Source organism: Bufo gargarizans, chromosome 7 (genome assembly GCF_014858855.1).
Source record: "Bufo gargarizans isolate SCDJY-AF-19 chromosome 7, ASM1485885v1, whole genome shotgun sequence".
Classification (NCBI taxonomy): domain Eukaryota; kingdom Metazoa; phylum Chordata; class Amphibia; order Anura; family Bufonidae; genus Bufo; species Bufo gargarizans.
In genome coordinates, this window is record NC_058086.1 from 114,763,677 (window position 1) to 114,781,364 (window position 17,688).

A 17,688-nucleotide genomic window follows, 5' to 3' on the forward strand; every position below is an offset into this window, starting at 1 on the left:
AAAACTGATCAGGATTCTTCCGGCATAGAGCCCCGACGACGGAACTCTATGCCGGAAGACAAGAACGCAAGTGTGAAAGAGCCTTAAGACATTGAGAGAGCTGAAGCTCAGGATGTCCTCTCCATTATGTGCACTCTCTCAATGTACTACACAAACATAGAAGAGGATTCATTACGGTAAGAGCAGTGAGACTATGGAACTCTCTGCCTGAGGAGGTGGTGATGGTGAGTACAATAACGGAATTCAAGAGGGGCCTGGATGTATTTCTGGAGCGTAATAATATTACAGGCTATAGGTACTAGAGAGGGGTCGTTGATCCAGGGAGTTATTCTGATTGGAATCGGGAAGAAATTTTTCCCCCATTAAGTGGGGAAAAGTGGCCTCTACCTCACAGTTTTTTTGCCTTCTTCTAGATTAACTTGCAGGATAACAGGCCGAACTGGATGGACAGATGTCTTTTTTCAGCCTTAGAAACGGCGTTACTATGTTACTAAAGCAGCACTTTCAAGGTGCACAGCTGGGAGACGGGCAGGGTGGAGTATGAACAGAAGATGAGCAATTCTGACTCAGGAGGAGCAGAACCAGTCATGTATGACTACGTAGTCTTAAAAGGGCACAAAAACAGAAAAAAGACCCTATAGTGTTTAGGGGATGTTTTATATCATTATGTAGCCAGAAAATTCCCCAGATTATCACACTATTTAGTTAAAATAATTATTATAATTAATACAATTATTTAAAATCAATAGTGTAATAATCTGGGGAATTTTCTGGCTATATAATATGGCTACATAGAGGTGTCAAATTCCGTTTGACTCCTTCCTGACATCCGCCATACATGTACTGCGCATGTCGGGTCTTTAAAGATCAGAGCAGAGCAGGCTCCATAGCAACCGGATGCCTGCTGTCTCATACAGCAGGCACCCGCAGCTAATGTGTGCAACCAGCGGTCAGACCGCGGACATTTAAGGCCCCTTGCAGACGAGCGATATGGATTAAGTCTGGATGCGTTCCGGGTGCATTAGTTAATAATGCGTGATTTCGCATGCAAGCAATTCATTCAGTTTTGGCTGCGATTGCATTCAGTTATTCACTTTTTAACACGCGGGTGCAATGCGCATTGATGCGTTTTTTCATGCGCATTATAAAAATCAGGTTTACAAACAACATCTCTTAGCAACCATCTGTGAAAAACGCATCGCACCTGCACTTGCTTGCAGATGCGATTTTCACGCAGCACCATTCACTTATAAGGGGCCTAAACACAGAATATAGAACATGCTGCGATTTTTCATGCAATGCACAAGTGATGCGTGGAAAACAACACTCATGTACATAGACCCATTGAAATCTATGGGTCAGGATTCAGTGCAGGCGCAATGCGTTCGCATCACACATTGCACCCGCGCGGAATACCCGCTCGCGTGAAAGGCTTCCAGGCTCATTATTAGTATATGCCACTTCAGGCCAACAGCTGGAAGCACTAAACTGTGATTTCAGTACAGAATAAGGGACCATTTTCCATCATTCTGTACAACTCTACAAAAAAATATATAAACATTTCCCCCAAAAAAATAAAGAATAAAAAAATAACATCATGGGCATCGCCGCATGCGAAAACGCCCATACTATTTAAATATTTGAAAAGTTAGACCATACAGTGAATGGCATAATAGAAAAAAATGCCCAATTTGCCTTTTTTTCCATCATTTTATCTTGCAAAAAATGTAATAAAAAGTGATCAAAATGTTTTACGCACCCTAAAATAGCAACATCAAAAACTAGAGATTCCCCCGCAAAAAAAAGCTCCTATGCATCTCCATAGACATAACTATAAAAAAGTTATGGGGGTCAGAATATGGCGATCAAAATATATATTTTTTTTTCCAAAGTTAAAAAATTTTTGGGTGTTAAAACGTAAGCAAAACTTTCCATATGTGGTATTGCTGGATTTGTACTGACCTAGAGAATGACGCACAAGTCACTTTTACTGCCTAATGAACATCGTAAAAAAAAATTAAAAAAATGATGGACTTGTGTTTTTTTTTTTATTATTCCATCCCATTTGGATTTTTTTCCTGCTTCCTGTAATATTAAATGGTGTCATTACAAAGTATTTTTTTTTTTTCACAAAAAACAAGCCCTCATACAGCTATGTAAACGGAAAAAAAAAAAGTTATGGCTCTGGGAAGGCAGGGAGCAAAAAATGAAAACACAAAAACGGAAAGTCACCACGTCAGGAAAGGGTTAAATACCCCTGCTGGCTGATCTGTACCTTGTAGGAACCAATCCTTGCTGCCAAATATTTTCCTAGGCCTCTACAGACACTGTGCCTGCCAATAGTGGAGAAGTATTTCTCAGTACAGCCTTCTTAAACCTACTTTGAACAGCGTACCCTTGTATTCTCCACGGTACATATGTATGGAAACACTTGCCATATGACAAACGTGTACTAGGAACGTGTGACTGAAGCCTGACACTAACTTCATGGGTTTATTTAGTGTTTGTTTGCTCATAGACATACGGTAAATTACCTATGTACCTGTAATGTTTATTCATTCTCATCGAATAATTTGTGATCAGACCCAAATAAAAAATTTGAGGGATGGCTGGAAAGTATAATTGGACCCATTTTCACTTCCACTCCACTCATTTACTAGTGGAAAGGTTCATCCGCTCAAAGCTTCGTTCTAGCGCACAGTGAAGGCAGTAGTTTAATAATCAGTCATGAGTGGCAGGGGCAATATTCAAATTCACAATATTTTGCAAATATTTGGGAAAATATTTGTCATATATTCACGAATTTTAGAATTTGTGATCTCCTGTCATTATTTTCTCCTGTCATTTTCTACTCCTAAAGTCAAAGACATTGCAGCCTTCTCATTGGCCCACAAGCAAGAAGCAGTGAGGGATCATGGGTACTGACGAAAAAAATCTAAAATATTCGTGATTACGAAAATATAGCACTATTTTCTAGATATTTGCGAATTCTCGAAGTTCTAATATTCTCAATTAAAATTAGCGATTAGAATATTTGCGATGAACATATTCCAATAAGGACGGGCTGTATATTTTTCACAACATACATCAGCTAGTAAGTGTAGCATACCCAGAAGAAGAGTCTCGCAGGTAGTTTGGAGGGCAAGGGGTATCAATACATCGGTGACTTCCTCGCATGTTAAAGCACAGCTGGTTTATCCCACACTGAATATTTTGTAGAAGACATTCATCAATATCTGTGAAATCAATGTGTAAATGATGTAGTTGTTAGAAGAGATCACTTTGCTTTGGCTAGAACTTAGTGAAGTGTTCAAAGAAATGAGACCCATATTTCCCACACCCTTTACTGTGAATCATTCAAAATAAGGAAATGACACATTATCTACCGTATGAAGACTGAAGAAATATTCACATTAGACACATTGGGCCACATTTATCATTAGCTCAGGTCAGAATAATGGAGTGAAAAAGTCCCAAAAAAGTCCCAAATGCTAAAACTGCGCACAAGTTTGCGACTTTTTTCTGCTCTGCACTATGCTCGCCAGTTTTCTGAAAGTGGGCGTGTTTTCCTATGTAAATGAATCTCTAGACAGATTTACTATTGGGACTATTTAAAAAGTCGCAAAAATGTCGCAATTTCACTCCAGTGAGGACCGTGCTTATCTTATGAGACTTTTTACTAGAACATGCGACTTTTTCGTAAAGATGTGCGACTTTTGTAAAGCTGCTTACTGACGGACAAACTGCTACCATCAAACCACATTTATTACAGTCTTAAAGGGCCGATCATAAATCTGACTTGGCTAAAACTGACTTTAGCCATATATGAAAGTGGAGTGAGCTGTCAGTGATAAATCTGGCCCATTGTGTCTGCTTTTAGCTTTTTATCTTGTGATCTGTACCTTTTAAGGCAGAATGAGAAGAGATCTATTTAACATTCTGCTATGAATGTGGCCTCTCACCGGACAACACCACAAATCGGGGGTATCCGTCGTTTACCTCCTTTTAGCTGGGTACATTCTTCCACATATGATGTCATTCTTTAAAACTTTGGTATGCTAATTAATACTGCCTAGTCGTACCTTGACAAGACTTGCCATTGGCCATGAGTTGATAACCAGGGGGGCAGACACACTGGTAACTTCCAAGAATATTTCTACATTCATGTTGGCACACATCTTGATTGTCGCATTCATTAATGTCTGTGTAGAATGGTGATTAAATTGTAAGAATGTAACAGTCCAAACACGGCAAAAGACTCACCCTGGATGTGACATACCTACACAGTGCTTCCCAGGACCTTCAGACCTGAACCCACGTGGACAAACACAGACATAACTACCATGCGTGTTTTCACATATTTGATTATTTTTACACCGATGTGTGGCCTCTTTGCACTCATTTATATCTATAACAAAAAGAAAAGGGCTTTTTTATGTACAACCATAATTACATATCGTAACAGGGGTGCACCACCAATGAGGCCAGGTGAGGCGATCACCTCAGGCAGCACCAGGTAGGAGCAAGAGGGGGCAGCAGAAGAGCCATGGGCAATGAGCACTTTCATTGTGGCAAAGGGGTTAGATAAAAAAAATTGGCATGGGGGAGCTGTTTCAGTTTTTGTCAGCAGAAAGGCTATGTGCACCTCTGAAATGCCGTACATATTACAGAGCTGCTGATACTCGGTGTGTTACCATATGGTCTCTCCTGGGGTGCCATATTCTGGTTCTAGGGGAGTACTTGTGTATTTCAGTATAATAGGTACAGGCCTGCACCTCTTAACAAATTGGCTGCATCTTACACCAGCAGGCTTTTTACTAAGGCTGAGTTCACACTTCAGTTATTTGGTCAGTTATTTCCATCAGTTATTGTGAACCCAAACCAGGTGTGGTTTAAAAACACAGAACAGGAGCAGATCTTTCCATTATACCTTATTTCTGTGTAGGCTTCACTACTGGTTTTGGCTCGCAATAACTGATGGAAATAACTGATCAAATATGGCTGCACATCACTGTTTAGCTTTCCGCTCTTCTGATCTGTCAGAAGAAAAGAGAGAGAAAAAAAAAAAAAAACTGGATCCTGTGAAAAAAAATGAATCCTGATGCATCAGTTGTCATCCGTTTGAGCCATTTCAGTCTGAGAGCCGTTTTTTTAGATGGGGAAAAAAAGACCTGCATGCAGTACCTTTGTTTCCATCTTAGAACGGATATCAGACGCAAATGGCTCAAATAGATGACAACTGATGCAATGAGATCCGTTTTTTTTTACTGGATCTTGTAAAAAAAAATGAATCCTGATGCATCAGTTGTCATCAATTTGAGCCATTTCAGTCTGAAAGCCGTTTTTTTAGATGGGGGAAAAAAGACCTGCATGCAGTACCTTTGTTTCCGTCTAAGAACGGATATCAGACGCAAATGGCTCTGGATCTTGTAAAAAAAAATGGATCCTGTGCAATCCTATGCATAACTGATGCAACAGGATCATGTTGAAGTTTTATTCCAGCCGCCTCCCGCCATGTTTGCCGTGCTGTGGTTGGACTTCCAGCCCGCCCCCATACCGGTGGCATGGCACACTAGCGGTAGCACGGATCTGGAAGGGGTTTTCCCCGCCTGAATAGCCTGTCGGAGAAGGCTGCCGCTAGTGTGAAAGTAGCCTAAGACTGGCCTGTGAAATGCCATTCTTTAGTGGATGAGTGTAGAAACAATTAATAACAGCACTGATAATATAAATCTTACCAACACATGATCCATTTTCTGTTTTTGAAAGTCCACTGGGACATAAGTCAATGCACTTATAACTTCCACGTGTGTTTTTGCACAGTTGGTCAGGTCTGCAGACACTTTGACGACATTCGTTCATGTCTGCAGAGACAAATACATGAGTGAACATTGTCCCTGTGCCCCTCATAACAGCAGCAGCCCCAGTGGCCCACAGTGTAAGCCACACGGTCTCTGGAGCAGGGATATCTAGAGCCTCCCAATAGCAATGGCTGAGTGTCCTCATAACAGCAGCAGCCCCAGTGGCCCACAGTGTAAGCCACACGGTCTCTCGAGCAGGGATATCTAGAGCCTCCCAATAGCAATGGCTCAGTGTCCTCATAACAGCACTTACAAATTGTGCCAGCTACAGTGTCATCCATAAAAATGTCATTACAGTACTGGCTGCTTTTTGCCCCATTTACAACTGCATCTCCAGTGTGCTCTGCTTGTAGCAACCTGTAAGTGGCTGGTTGGACATCCATTGACATGAATTATCCACTTGGATCCATTCAGACTTACCAAAACATCTTCTGCCTTTCAAATAGAAACCTGGATCACAGCCACAGTGATAGCTTCCAATGCTGTTAAAGCAACGCTGATGACAGGGATTTAATTCTTGGCACTCGTTAATATCTGAAATTATATGAAAAAATAAACTAAATTAAGGAAAATAGAATTCAAATGTGCAGAAAATATTATTAGTCTTATATTTCATTTTGAGGACGAAGAATTCCCATAGAAAATCTAATATTGATTAATGTCATCCATGGGTGTAACTAAAGGCTCACAGGAACTAGTGCAAAAGTTCTGCTTGGGCCTCCCCGCACAACTCCTCCTCACACTTGTCAACTCCAGCATGTCCGTAACTTTTGAGTGGAGATTAGCCCCCATACACTGCTTTCTAAATGTCTTTCTCTCACTTAGAGGCAGCCGCAGGATTATGGAGTAAATTAGCGTCAAGTACTGACCTGTATGCACTTGGGCTGGGACAGAAACTCTCTTTAGCTGGTACAGTCTCTTTACCTGCTCACTCCTCCCCGACACGCTCAATAGACTTTTATTGACATACATAATCTGATGAATACTGTGAGCTTGTCTGTCTTGAGACAGATTCAGCAGAAATTTCATAGAGGAATTTAGTTCAAGAAGCATGGGGGATAAAATGAGAACATTGCATTTTTCTCTGATAAAATATTATTAAATTTGTAATAGTTACTACTGATTTATGCCAGGCTGTGTGGCCCATCAAAGCAATAGTAGCAGGCAGGTTAATTGTCAGGCTCTTAAAATATTAGGGGCACTAGCCCCCAAGACCTATGTTTTGACCCATCCTCCCCAAACATTATACATTGGAACTTGATGAGCGAAAAGATTCTACAGAATTGATTCGTCCAATCAGCAGAGCTGTTACAACTGATTTGTCCAATCAGCAGGGCTTCTTCATTTGCATAACCCCTGGTGATTGGACAAAATGATTCTAATAGTCCTGATAATTAGACAAATGGATTCTGTAGAATCTTTTCGCTCATCTCTAATTGGAAGCATATTTCAGACAACTTTTCGAACACAGCAGGCATAGATACAGCAGCTCAACTCTATGTATGGCAGTATACCTCAATAATGCAGCCGCCAAATAATGGTCGTTCTACGCAATAAAAAGAGATTTCAGATCAGTTACATCTTCTCTTACTGAAGTTGTCCACTTATCAATAATGACCATAGTATCTAAGGCAGGCATGCTCAACCTGCAGCCCTCCAGCTGTTGCAAAACTACAACTCCCAACATGCCCGAACAGCCTACAGCTGTCAACCTACAGCAGGGGATTGTGGGAGTTGTAGTTGTACAACAGCTGGAGGGCTGCAGGTTGAACATACCTGATCTAAGGTGTTTGACAGAGGGAGTGGGTTTCACACAGTATTGTGCTTTTTATACAGTTCTATGGATGTATTTAATTTACCTGTGCTGTAAATCCGGATATGGATTTCACATCAGTTAGTAAATACCCCTACACACCACCACCAGTTTAATCTCCTGTACAGCTCAGTAGTCTCATACAAATATGCACTATGAGAACACTGTAACCTTTGCAGCTGCCCATCTGCATTTTTCTCCACAGCTTCCATTATTTTACCACATACTGAACAACTGTTACTTTTGGCATTAATGGTTAATGATCTACTTTCTGGCAGTGAGGGATGTCTGGCAGCCTGTGCATCATAAATATTCTTCCCTTGTCTCCGTCACTCCATGAGTAAATTTGCAATACACAGGCTGCCAGATATCAGAGCATTGGAAAGAAATTCAAAGAAGTACAATCAACCTTAATATCGTGAGAGGGGCATATGGGACCCACTGGCTTTTGGGTCCAGTCACAACCCCAACACCGATAGTTATGTAGTTATGACGTAATAACAACCCCACTACTAAATTATTGAGAGCCCAGCAAATTCTTCATCATTCTTTGCATACTTTGTAGGAAAGTAAGTCACTGGAACATTTGGAATGGCTTCTCCATGTTCCATAACATTGTAATGCCTATAGCAAATGGGGAGAGTGACCGGAGAAACTACTGGCATCATATATATTCATCATTTCATTCATTCATCATCATTTATTCATCTCTTATATTATAAAAATGAGTTTCTGTCTATCTGTTTGTCTAGACGTCTGTCTGGACGTTCTTTATGCGCGACCAAACGACTGGACCGATCTTCACCAAATTTGGCACACAGGTACATCAGGTGTCCGGGAAGGTTATAGACCGGGTCTCAGCTCTCTAGGACGTACTGTTCCTGAGATATTCCCCAAAAATTACCCACATTAGCCAATATAAGCCTGCAAGTCTTTCTCTTCAAATCCCAACTGCCATAAACACAGTTTTACTCCAGGTTTCCATAACAACCCAAGTTGTTATGGAAAACACTTTGAAAGTCACTGTTACATTCACAGTGACTGTTAAAGGGGCAGTCACTGTGAATGTCACTGTTAAAAGGGCGGCCAATGTAAAAGACACTGTTAAAGCGGCGGTCACTGTTAAATGGGGGGTTCACTGTTAAAGGGTCGGTCACTGTTAAAGGGGCGGTCACTGTAAAAGTCACTGTTACAGGGGCGGTCACTGTGAAAGTCACTGTTAAAGGGGTGGGCACTGTGGAAGTCACTTTTAAAGGGGTGGGCACTGTGGAAGTCACTGTTAAAGGGGCGGGCACTGTGAAGGTCACTGTTAAAGGGGCAGCCACTATGAAGGTCACTGTTAAAGGGGTGATCAATGCTAAAGGGGCAGTAACTGTTAAAGGGGCGGGCACTGTGGAAGTCATTGTTAAAAAGGCGGTTACTGTAGAGGTCACTGTTATGGGGGAAACTGTCGATATCTTTTTACGACACATGGAAACATAAAATTAAATAGATGAAATATACCTGTGCAAAGGCAGGTCCTTCTGCTAGTCTCATATGTATATATATATATATATATATATGTATATATATATATATATACAGGTCCTTCTCAAAAAATTGCATATTGTGATAAAGTTCATTATTTTCTGTAATGTACTGATAAACATTAGACTTTCATATATTTTAGATTCATTACACACCAACTGAAGTAGTTCAAGCCTTTTATTGTTTTAATATTGATGATTTTGGCATACAGCTCATGAAAACCCAAATTTCCTATCTCAAAAAATTAGCATATTTCATCCGACCAATAAAAGAAAAGTGTTTTTAATACAAAAAAAGTCAACCTTCAAATAATTATGTTCAGTTATGCACTCAATACTTGGTCGGGAATCCTTTTGCAGAAATGACTGCTTCAATGCGGCGAGGCATGGAGGCAATCAGCCTGTGGCACTGCTGAGGTGTTATGGAGGCCCAGGATGCTTCGATAGCGGCCTTAAGCTCATCCAGAGTGTTGGGTCTTGCGTCTCTCAACTTTCTCTTCCCAATATCCCACAGATTCTCTATGGGGTTCAGGTCAGGAGAGTTGGCAGGCCAATTGAGCACAGTAATACCATGGTCAGTAAACCATTTACCAGTGGTTTTGGCACTGTGAGCAGGTGCCAGGTCGTGCTGAAAAATGAAATCTTCATCTCCATAAAGCTTTTCAGCAGATGGAAGCATGAAGTGCTCCAAAATCTCCTGATAGCTAGCTGCATTGACCCTGCCCTTGATAAAACACATCGGACCAACACCAGCAGCTGACATGGCACCCCAGACCATCACTGACTGTGGGTACTTGACACTGGACTTCAGGCATTTTGGCATTTCCCTCTCCCCAGTCTTCCTCCAGACTCTGGCACCTTGATTTCCGAATGACATGCAACGGTCCGGTGCTGCTTCTATGTAGCCCAGGTCAGGCGCTTCTGCCGCTGTTTCTGGTTCAAAAGTGGCTTGACCTGGGGAATGCGGCACCTGTAGCCCATTTCCTGCACACGCCTGTACACGGTGGCTCTGGATGTTTCTACTCCAGACTCAGTCCACTGCTTCCGCAGGTCCCCCAAGGTCTGGAATCGGTCCTTCTCCACAATCTTCCTCAGGGTCCGGTCACCTCTTCTTGTTGTGCAGCGTTTTCTGCCACACTTTTTCCTTCCCACAGACTTCCCACTGAGGTGCCTTGATACAGCACTCTGGGAACAGCCTATTCGTTCAGAAATTTCTTTCTGTGTCTTACCCTCTTGCTTGAGGGTGTCAATGATGGCCTTCTGGACAGCAGTCAGGTCGGCAGTCTTACCCATGATTGCGGTTTTGAGTAATGAACCAGGCTGGGGTTGGCTGGGAGTTTTTAAAACCCTCAGGAATCTTTTGCAGGTGTTTAGAGTTAATTAGTTGATTCAGATGATTAGGTTAATAGCTCGTTTAGAGAACCTTTTCATGATATGCTAATTTTTTGAGATAGGAATTTTGGGTTTCGATGAGCTGTATGCCAAAATCATCAATATTAAAACAATAAAAGTCTTGAACTACTTCAGTTGGTGTGTAATGAATCTAAAATATATGAAAGTCTAATGTTTATCAGTACATTACAGAAAATAATGAACTTTATCACAATATGCTAATTTTTTTTAGAAGTACCTGTATATATATATATATATACATATATATATACAGGGAGTGCAGAATTATTAGGCAAGTTGTATTTTTGAGGATTAATTTTATTATTGAACAACAACCATGTTCTCAATGAACCCAAAAAACTCATTAATATCAAAGCTGAAAATTTTTGGAAGTAGTTTTTAGTTTGTTTTTAGTTTTAGCTATTTTAGGGGGATATCTGTGTGTGCAGGTGACTATTACTGTGCATAATTATTAGGCAACTTAACAAAAAACAAATATATACCCATTTCAATTATTTATTTTTACCAGTGAAACCAATATAACATCTCAACATTCACAAATATACATTTCTGACATTCAAAAACAAAACAAAAACAAATCAGTGACCAATATAGCCACCTTTCTTTGCAAGGACACTCAAAAGCCTGCCATCCATGGATTCTGTCAGTGTTTTGATCTGTTCACCATCAACATTGCGTGCAGCAGCAACCACAGCCTCCCAGACACTGTTCAGAGAGGTGTACTGTTTTCCCTCCTTGTAAATCTCACATTTGATGATGGACCACAGGTTCTCAATGGGGTTCAGATCAGGTGAACAAGGAGGCCATGTCATTAGATTTTCTTCTTTTATACCCTTTCTTGCCAGCCACGCTGTGGAGTACTTGGACGTGTGTGATGGATCATTGTCCTGCATGAAAATCATGTTTTTCTTGAAGAATGCAGACTTCTTCCTGTACCACTGCTTGAAGGAGGTATCTTCCAGAAACTGGCAGTAGGACTGGGAGTTGAGCTTGATGCCATCCTCAACCCGAAAAGGCCCCACAAGCTCATCTTTGATGATACCAGCCCAAACCAGTACTCCACCTCCACCTTGCTGGCGTCTGAGTCGGACTGGAGCTCTCTGCCCTTTACCAATCCAGCCACGGGCCCATCCATCTGGCCCATCAAGACTCACTCTCATTTCATCAGTCCATAAAACCTTAGAAAAATCTTGAGATATTTCTTGGCCCAGTCTTGACGTTTCAGCTTGTGTGTCTTGTTCAGTAGTGGTCGTCTTTCAGCCTTTCTTACCTTTCTTGCCATGTCTCTGAGTATTGCACACCTTGTGCTTTTGGGCACTCCAGTGATGTTGCAGCTCTGAAATATGGCCAAACTGGTGGCAAGTGGCATCTTGGCAGCTGCACGCTTGACTTTTCTCAGTTCATGGGCAGTTATTTTGCGCCTTGGTTTTTCCACACGCTTCTTGCGACCCTGTTGACTATTTTGAATGAAACGCTTGATTGTTCGATGATCACGCTTCAGAAGCTTTGTAATTTTAAGAGTGCTGCATCCCTCTGCAAGATATCTCACTATTTTTGACTTTTCTGAGCCTGTCAAGTCCTTCTTTTGACCCATTTTGCCAAAGGAAAGGAAGTTGCCTGATAATTATGCACACCTGATATAGGGTGTTGATGTCATTAGACCACACCCCTTCTCATTACAGAGATGCACATCACCTAATATGCTTAATTGGTAGTAGGCTTTCGAGCCTATACAGCTTGGAGTAAGACAACATGCATAAAGAGGATGATGTGGTCAAAATACTCATTTGCCTAATAATTCTGCACTCCCTGTATATATATAAAAATTAGTTTCTGTCTGTCTGTCTGTATGTTCTTTATGAGCGACCAAACGACTGGACCGATCTTCACCAAATTTGGCACACAGGTATATCAGGTGTCCGGGAAGGTTTTAGACCGGGTCTCAGCTCTCTGGTACTTACCTGACCTGCATTAGCCAATAGAAGCTAGCAAACCTTTCACTTAAAGGTAACCTGTCACCTCTACTATGCTACGCTCACTGAGCATTTCTAAATGCTCATTGTGTTACCCTAAACATATAAATTACACTTTTAATTTCATTTGCAGACAAATTCAATAAGTATTATGGATTTTTGTACTTACTGCCTTTTATGCAAATTAACATACAATACAATTAACATAAAAGTAAGTTTATCTTACTTGTGCGACCAGAAAAGAGTCATATTTTCAAGCTCTGACTTATCTCAGGTTAATTTGCATATGTATTAAATCGTTTTTTTTTTATACAATAAAAATATACAGAGCTATGGGGACTAGGTATTGCGGATGTGCTAGCGGCCATTTAGCAACCCATGTCCTCAGCTCGATACCAAAAATCCAGGTGACAGGTTCCCTTTAAATCCGAACTGCCGTTTACATGGTCACATGTCCCTTATTAGCCAATAGAAGCTCGCAGGTCCTACTCCAGGTTGCCATAACATCTGATCACAGGTTTTAGCAGTTCACAAGTCCTTAAATATTTGACAGCACAACTACACTGCTACATTAAATGGATGGGAGCTGTGGAGTTTGCTGTTAAAGGGGCAGGAACTGTGGAGGTCACTGTTAAAGGGGTGGGCACTGTGGAGGTCACTGTTAAAGGGGCAGGTACTGTGGAGGTCACTTTTAAAGGGGCGGTCACTATTAAAGGGGTGGGCATTGTGGAGGTCTCAGTTAAAGGGGCGGGCACTGCGGAGGTCACTGTTAAAGAGGCGGGCACTATGAAAGTCACTGTTAAAGGAGTGGGCACCGTGGATGTCACTGTTAAAGGGGCGGGCACTGTGGATATCACTGTTAAAGGGGCGGCCATTATAAAGGTCACTGTTAAGCAGGTGGTTAATGTTAAAGGGGCGGGCACTGTGGAGGTCACTGTTAAAATGGGAAGTCACTGTTAAAGGGGCAGACACTGTGGATGTCATTGTTAAAGGGGCAGGCACTGAGGAGGTCACTGATAAAGGGGCGGGCACTGTGGAAGTCACTGTTAATGGAGCAGGTACTGTAGAAGTCATTGTTAAAAGGAGCGGGCACTGCAGAGGTCACTGTTAAAGGCGCAGGCACTGTTGAAGTCACTGTTAAAGAAGGGGCACTGTGGAGGTTACTGTTGAAGGGGCAAGCACTGTGAAAGTCACAGTTAAAGGGGAGGGCATTGTGAAGGTCACTGTTAAAGGGGCAGGCACTGTGCAGGTCACTGTTAAATATGTGGTCACTGTTAAAGGGGTGGGCACTGTGGAGATCACTGTTAAAGGGTCGGGCACTGTGGAGATCACTGTTAAAGGGACGGGCACTGAGGAGGTCAATGTTAAAGGGGCGGACACTGTGGAGGTGTTGCTAAGGGGGTGGGTACTCTAGAGGTCACTGCTATGGGGGATACTGTTAATTTATTTTTACGACAGACAGAGCTATAACTGGGTATTGCGGATGTGCTAGCGGCCATTTAGCAACCCATGTCCTTAGCTCTATACCAAAAATCCAGGTGACAGGTTCCCATTTAATCCGAACTGCCGTTTACATGGTCACATGTCCCTTATTAGCCAATAGAAGCTTGCAGGTCCTACTCCAGGTTGCCATAACATCTGATCACAGGTTTTAGCAGTTCGCAAGTCCTTAAATATTTGATGGCACAACTACACTGCTACATGGGTGGGGAGCAGGGACCACTATTAAACAGATGGGAGCTGTGGAGTTTGCTGTTAAAGGGGCGGGAACTGTGGAGGTCACAGTTAAAGGGGTGGGCACTGTGGAGGTCACTTTTAAAAGGGCGGTCACTATTAAAGGGGCGGGCATTGTGGAGGTCTCAGTTAAAGGGGCGGGCACTGTGGAGGTCACTGCTAAAGGGGCGGTCACTGTTAAAGGGGTGGGCACTGTGGATGTCACTGTTAAAAGAGTGGGCACTGTAGAGGTGACTGTTAAAGGGGCGGGCAATGTGGAGGTCACTGTTAAAGGGGCAGGCACTGTGGAGGTCTCTGTTAAAGAGGCGGGCACTATGAAAGTCACTGTTACAGGGGTGGGCACTGTGGATATCACTGTTAAAGGGGCGGGTACTGTGGAGGTCACTGTTAAAGGGGCGGCGGTGGCCACTATAAAGGTCACTGTTAAAGGGGTGGTCAATGTTAAAGAAGGGGCACTGTGGAGGTTAATGTTGAAGGGGCGAGCACTGTGAAAGTCACTGTTAAAGGGTCGGGCACTGTGGAGGTCAATGTTAATGGGGCGGGCACTGTGGAGGTCAATTTTAAAGGGGCGGCCAGTGTGTAGGTCACTGTTAAAGGGACGGGCACTGAGGAGGTCAATGTTAAAGGGGCGGGCACTGTGGAGGTGTTGCTAAGGGGCTGGGTACTCTAGAGGTCACTGCTATGGGGGATACTGTTAATTTCTTTTTATGACACATGGAAATATGAAATGAAATAGATGAACCATACACGTGCGAAGCCGGGTCCTTCTGCTAGTATCATATATTAATTCATATAATATGTTCATCATAGATTAGCTAAAATTAGTAAAATCTGAGGAGGGGTGGCCTTGCAAGAATTCTTCATGAAATGAATGAGCAGCTTGGAGGTTAACTTTTAACTCGTTAGTGACTAACAACATGCATTTTTACAGGCATCATAATGAGGCATTAGGCTATGATCTAGTGCAGGGATGCTCAACCTGCGTCCCTCCAGCTGTTGTAAAACTACAACTCCTACCCTGCCCTGCTGTAGGCTGATAGCTGTAGGCTGTTTGGGCATGCTGGAAGTTGTAGTTTTGCAACAGCTGGAGGGCTGCAGGTTGAGCATGCCTGATCTAGTGTAAGCACTGCATATATCTCCTCTTTAAAGATCTGAATCTTCAGATGCGCCAATCTGGGTGTTTGATCCCTTAGATGCCGAGTTAATAGCAACCGTGGCATCTAAGTGGTTTAAAGGGAGAGGGCTCCCTCTGTCTACCATTGGCACCCCACAAATTAGATCATGGGGTTCCATTGAAAAAAAAAATTCAATGGAAAAAAATGCAAAAAAAAAATTCCCACCACATATTTGGTATGGCCACGTCTGTAATTACCTGCACTACACAATTATCATGTAATTTAGCCTATACTTTCCTCCTTTTGGCTACAGTTTATTGATTGCACAGTTGTGAATAAGAGAACCCAACTATTGAGCTTAAAAAGGGTCAACTTTTAGATAATGCGATGACTTGTCAACAGAGGACAATACTTTCACATGTTTGTTATACTCTGCCTCCTGCTAGTCCAAATGGATGCACAGGAGAAATAATTGACTTCAATTTAACCCCTTCAAGACCAAGACCATTTTCGTTTTTTGCATTTTCGTTTTTTGCATTTTCATTTTTTCCTCTCCGCGGTCCAAGAGCAATCATTTTTTAAATTTTCCATTCACATAGACATACGATTATTTTTTGCAGGACAAGTTGTATTGTATTGTCATGATTTAATTTATCATGTCTTGTATTGGAAAATGGGAAAAATAATTATTTATGGGTTGAAATTGAAAAAACATTCTGCCAAGGTTTTTGGGGTTTTAACATTTTGGCATTCATTGTATGCTAAAAATGACATGACATCCTTATTCTATGGGTCAATGCAATTTCTGGTGATACCAAACGTAGTTTTTATTGGCACAATTTTTGAGGTTCGTTTGACTTTTTGATCACTGTTATTTAAAAAAATTGGGGGGGGGGGGACAAGTTGGGACAAATGCGTTTTTCTTTTTTTTCCGTTACGGCTTACACCACACAAGAAAATTATTTTTATATTATTTATTATATTATGTTTACATTTTAATGGTTTAGACTAGTGTTGAGCGAATCAAAATAAAATGAATTTGTCATGATGTCATAGCCCTATAAAAGCCTCATCCCAAGCGAGCATTGCCATTTTACTGTGAACTGAGCATAGATAGAGAGGTAGCGAGTGCTAGGGACAGTGTTTTAGCAATCTTTTAATTGTGGAATATTGGATAAGGACAGTGCAGGGAGATCGTAGGGAGAGTTTTTAGACATTGCAGGCTGAGCATGGGGAGACTGAAGGGACAGAGCAGGCTCAGTATAATCGCCCTGAGCATCTTGTTCATCTGCTGCGCCATTAATACTCAATGTGTTCTGTTATACATAGACTTAATGTGCATCAGACTCATTGTCAACAGAGGGGCTAATATATAGGCGTTTAAAAAGGAAAATATGTCGCACTAGAGTGAGCTGGGAACCATGTGAGGTGCACCAACTCTGAAAGAGGAGTATAAATGAAATAAAAATAGAAGGGCACTCTCTAAAGTAAATGGGAACAGTGGGTGTTAATGGATGCAAATTTATTGATATATTTAAAATATATGACTCAACAGTAAAATTCACAGTATTTTTAGTGTAATAAATAAAACACCATTGAAGATAAATTCGAACAATAAACGTTTAAACAATAAGATCAACATTCCACATAAAAATCTGTAATATTCGATGAAAAAACAATATTCGATATAAAATCGATAAACACTGGTTGTTCAAATATATCAAACATTCCTAAAAACACTCTGGAAGTCCACATTAGTAATGGTAATACAGTCTCGAATGTTCAGGTCCCAATTTTCGATTGATAACACTCCAATATTCGAGTCTCAGTTAATTAACAGCTGTACATAGAGCGGTGTCCCGCTCTTTAAGCTTTGATGCCACTGATGAAGGGGTCAACTGCTCTAACCCCGAAACGCGTATGGTAAACGGACCCCATATTTGGAAAAAAGACTGACTTTCGGTCGATCTTGGAGGCGAGTGCTTTAACTACAAACCGATCCTGTGAACGCCCACTGTAGGAGGTCTCTGCTTGAAAGGGAAACTCACCTTCAGCGAGACTAGGCAAACTTCCGGCAGGAGCGTGGGGATCTTCTTGAGGAGCAAACAGAGTTTGTGAATAAGGCACCGACACAGCTAATAGGTGCAACGAGACCCCCTACTAAGAATTGTCTTTGAAGTAAGCGATAGGTTTTGAATACTTAAATTACAGCGGGACGCCGCTGTTGCAGCTTAAAGAGCAGGACGCCGCTCTATG

At 41.8% G+C, this 17,688-nt stretch overlaps 1 protein-coding gene across 1 annotated transcript in view; it reads right to left on the bottom strand.

Annotated features, from left to right (window-relative positions):
* The window catches only part of HMCN1 (hemicentin 1), a 655,003-nt gene that overhangs the window by 1,274 nt on the left and 636,041 nt on the right, over window positions 1-17,688 (bottom strand). Inside the window, 5 exon segments of the mRNA XM_044300627.1 lie at window positions 3,110-3,236; window positions 4,083-4,202; window positions 4,280-4,408; window positions 5,736-5,861; window positions 6,279-6,392. Coding sequence (XP_044156562.1) covers window positions 3,110-3,236; window positions 4,083-4,202; window positions 4,280-4,408; window positions 5,736-5,861; window positions 6,279-6,392 — 616 coding nt within the window.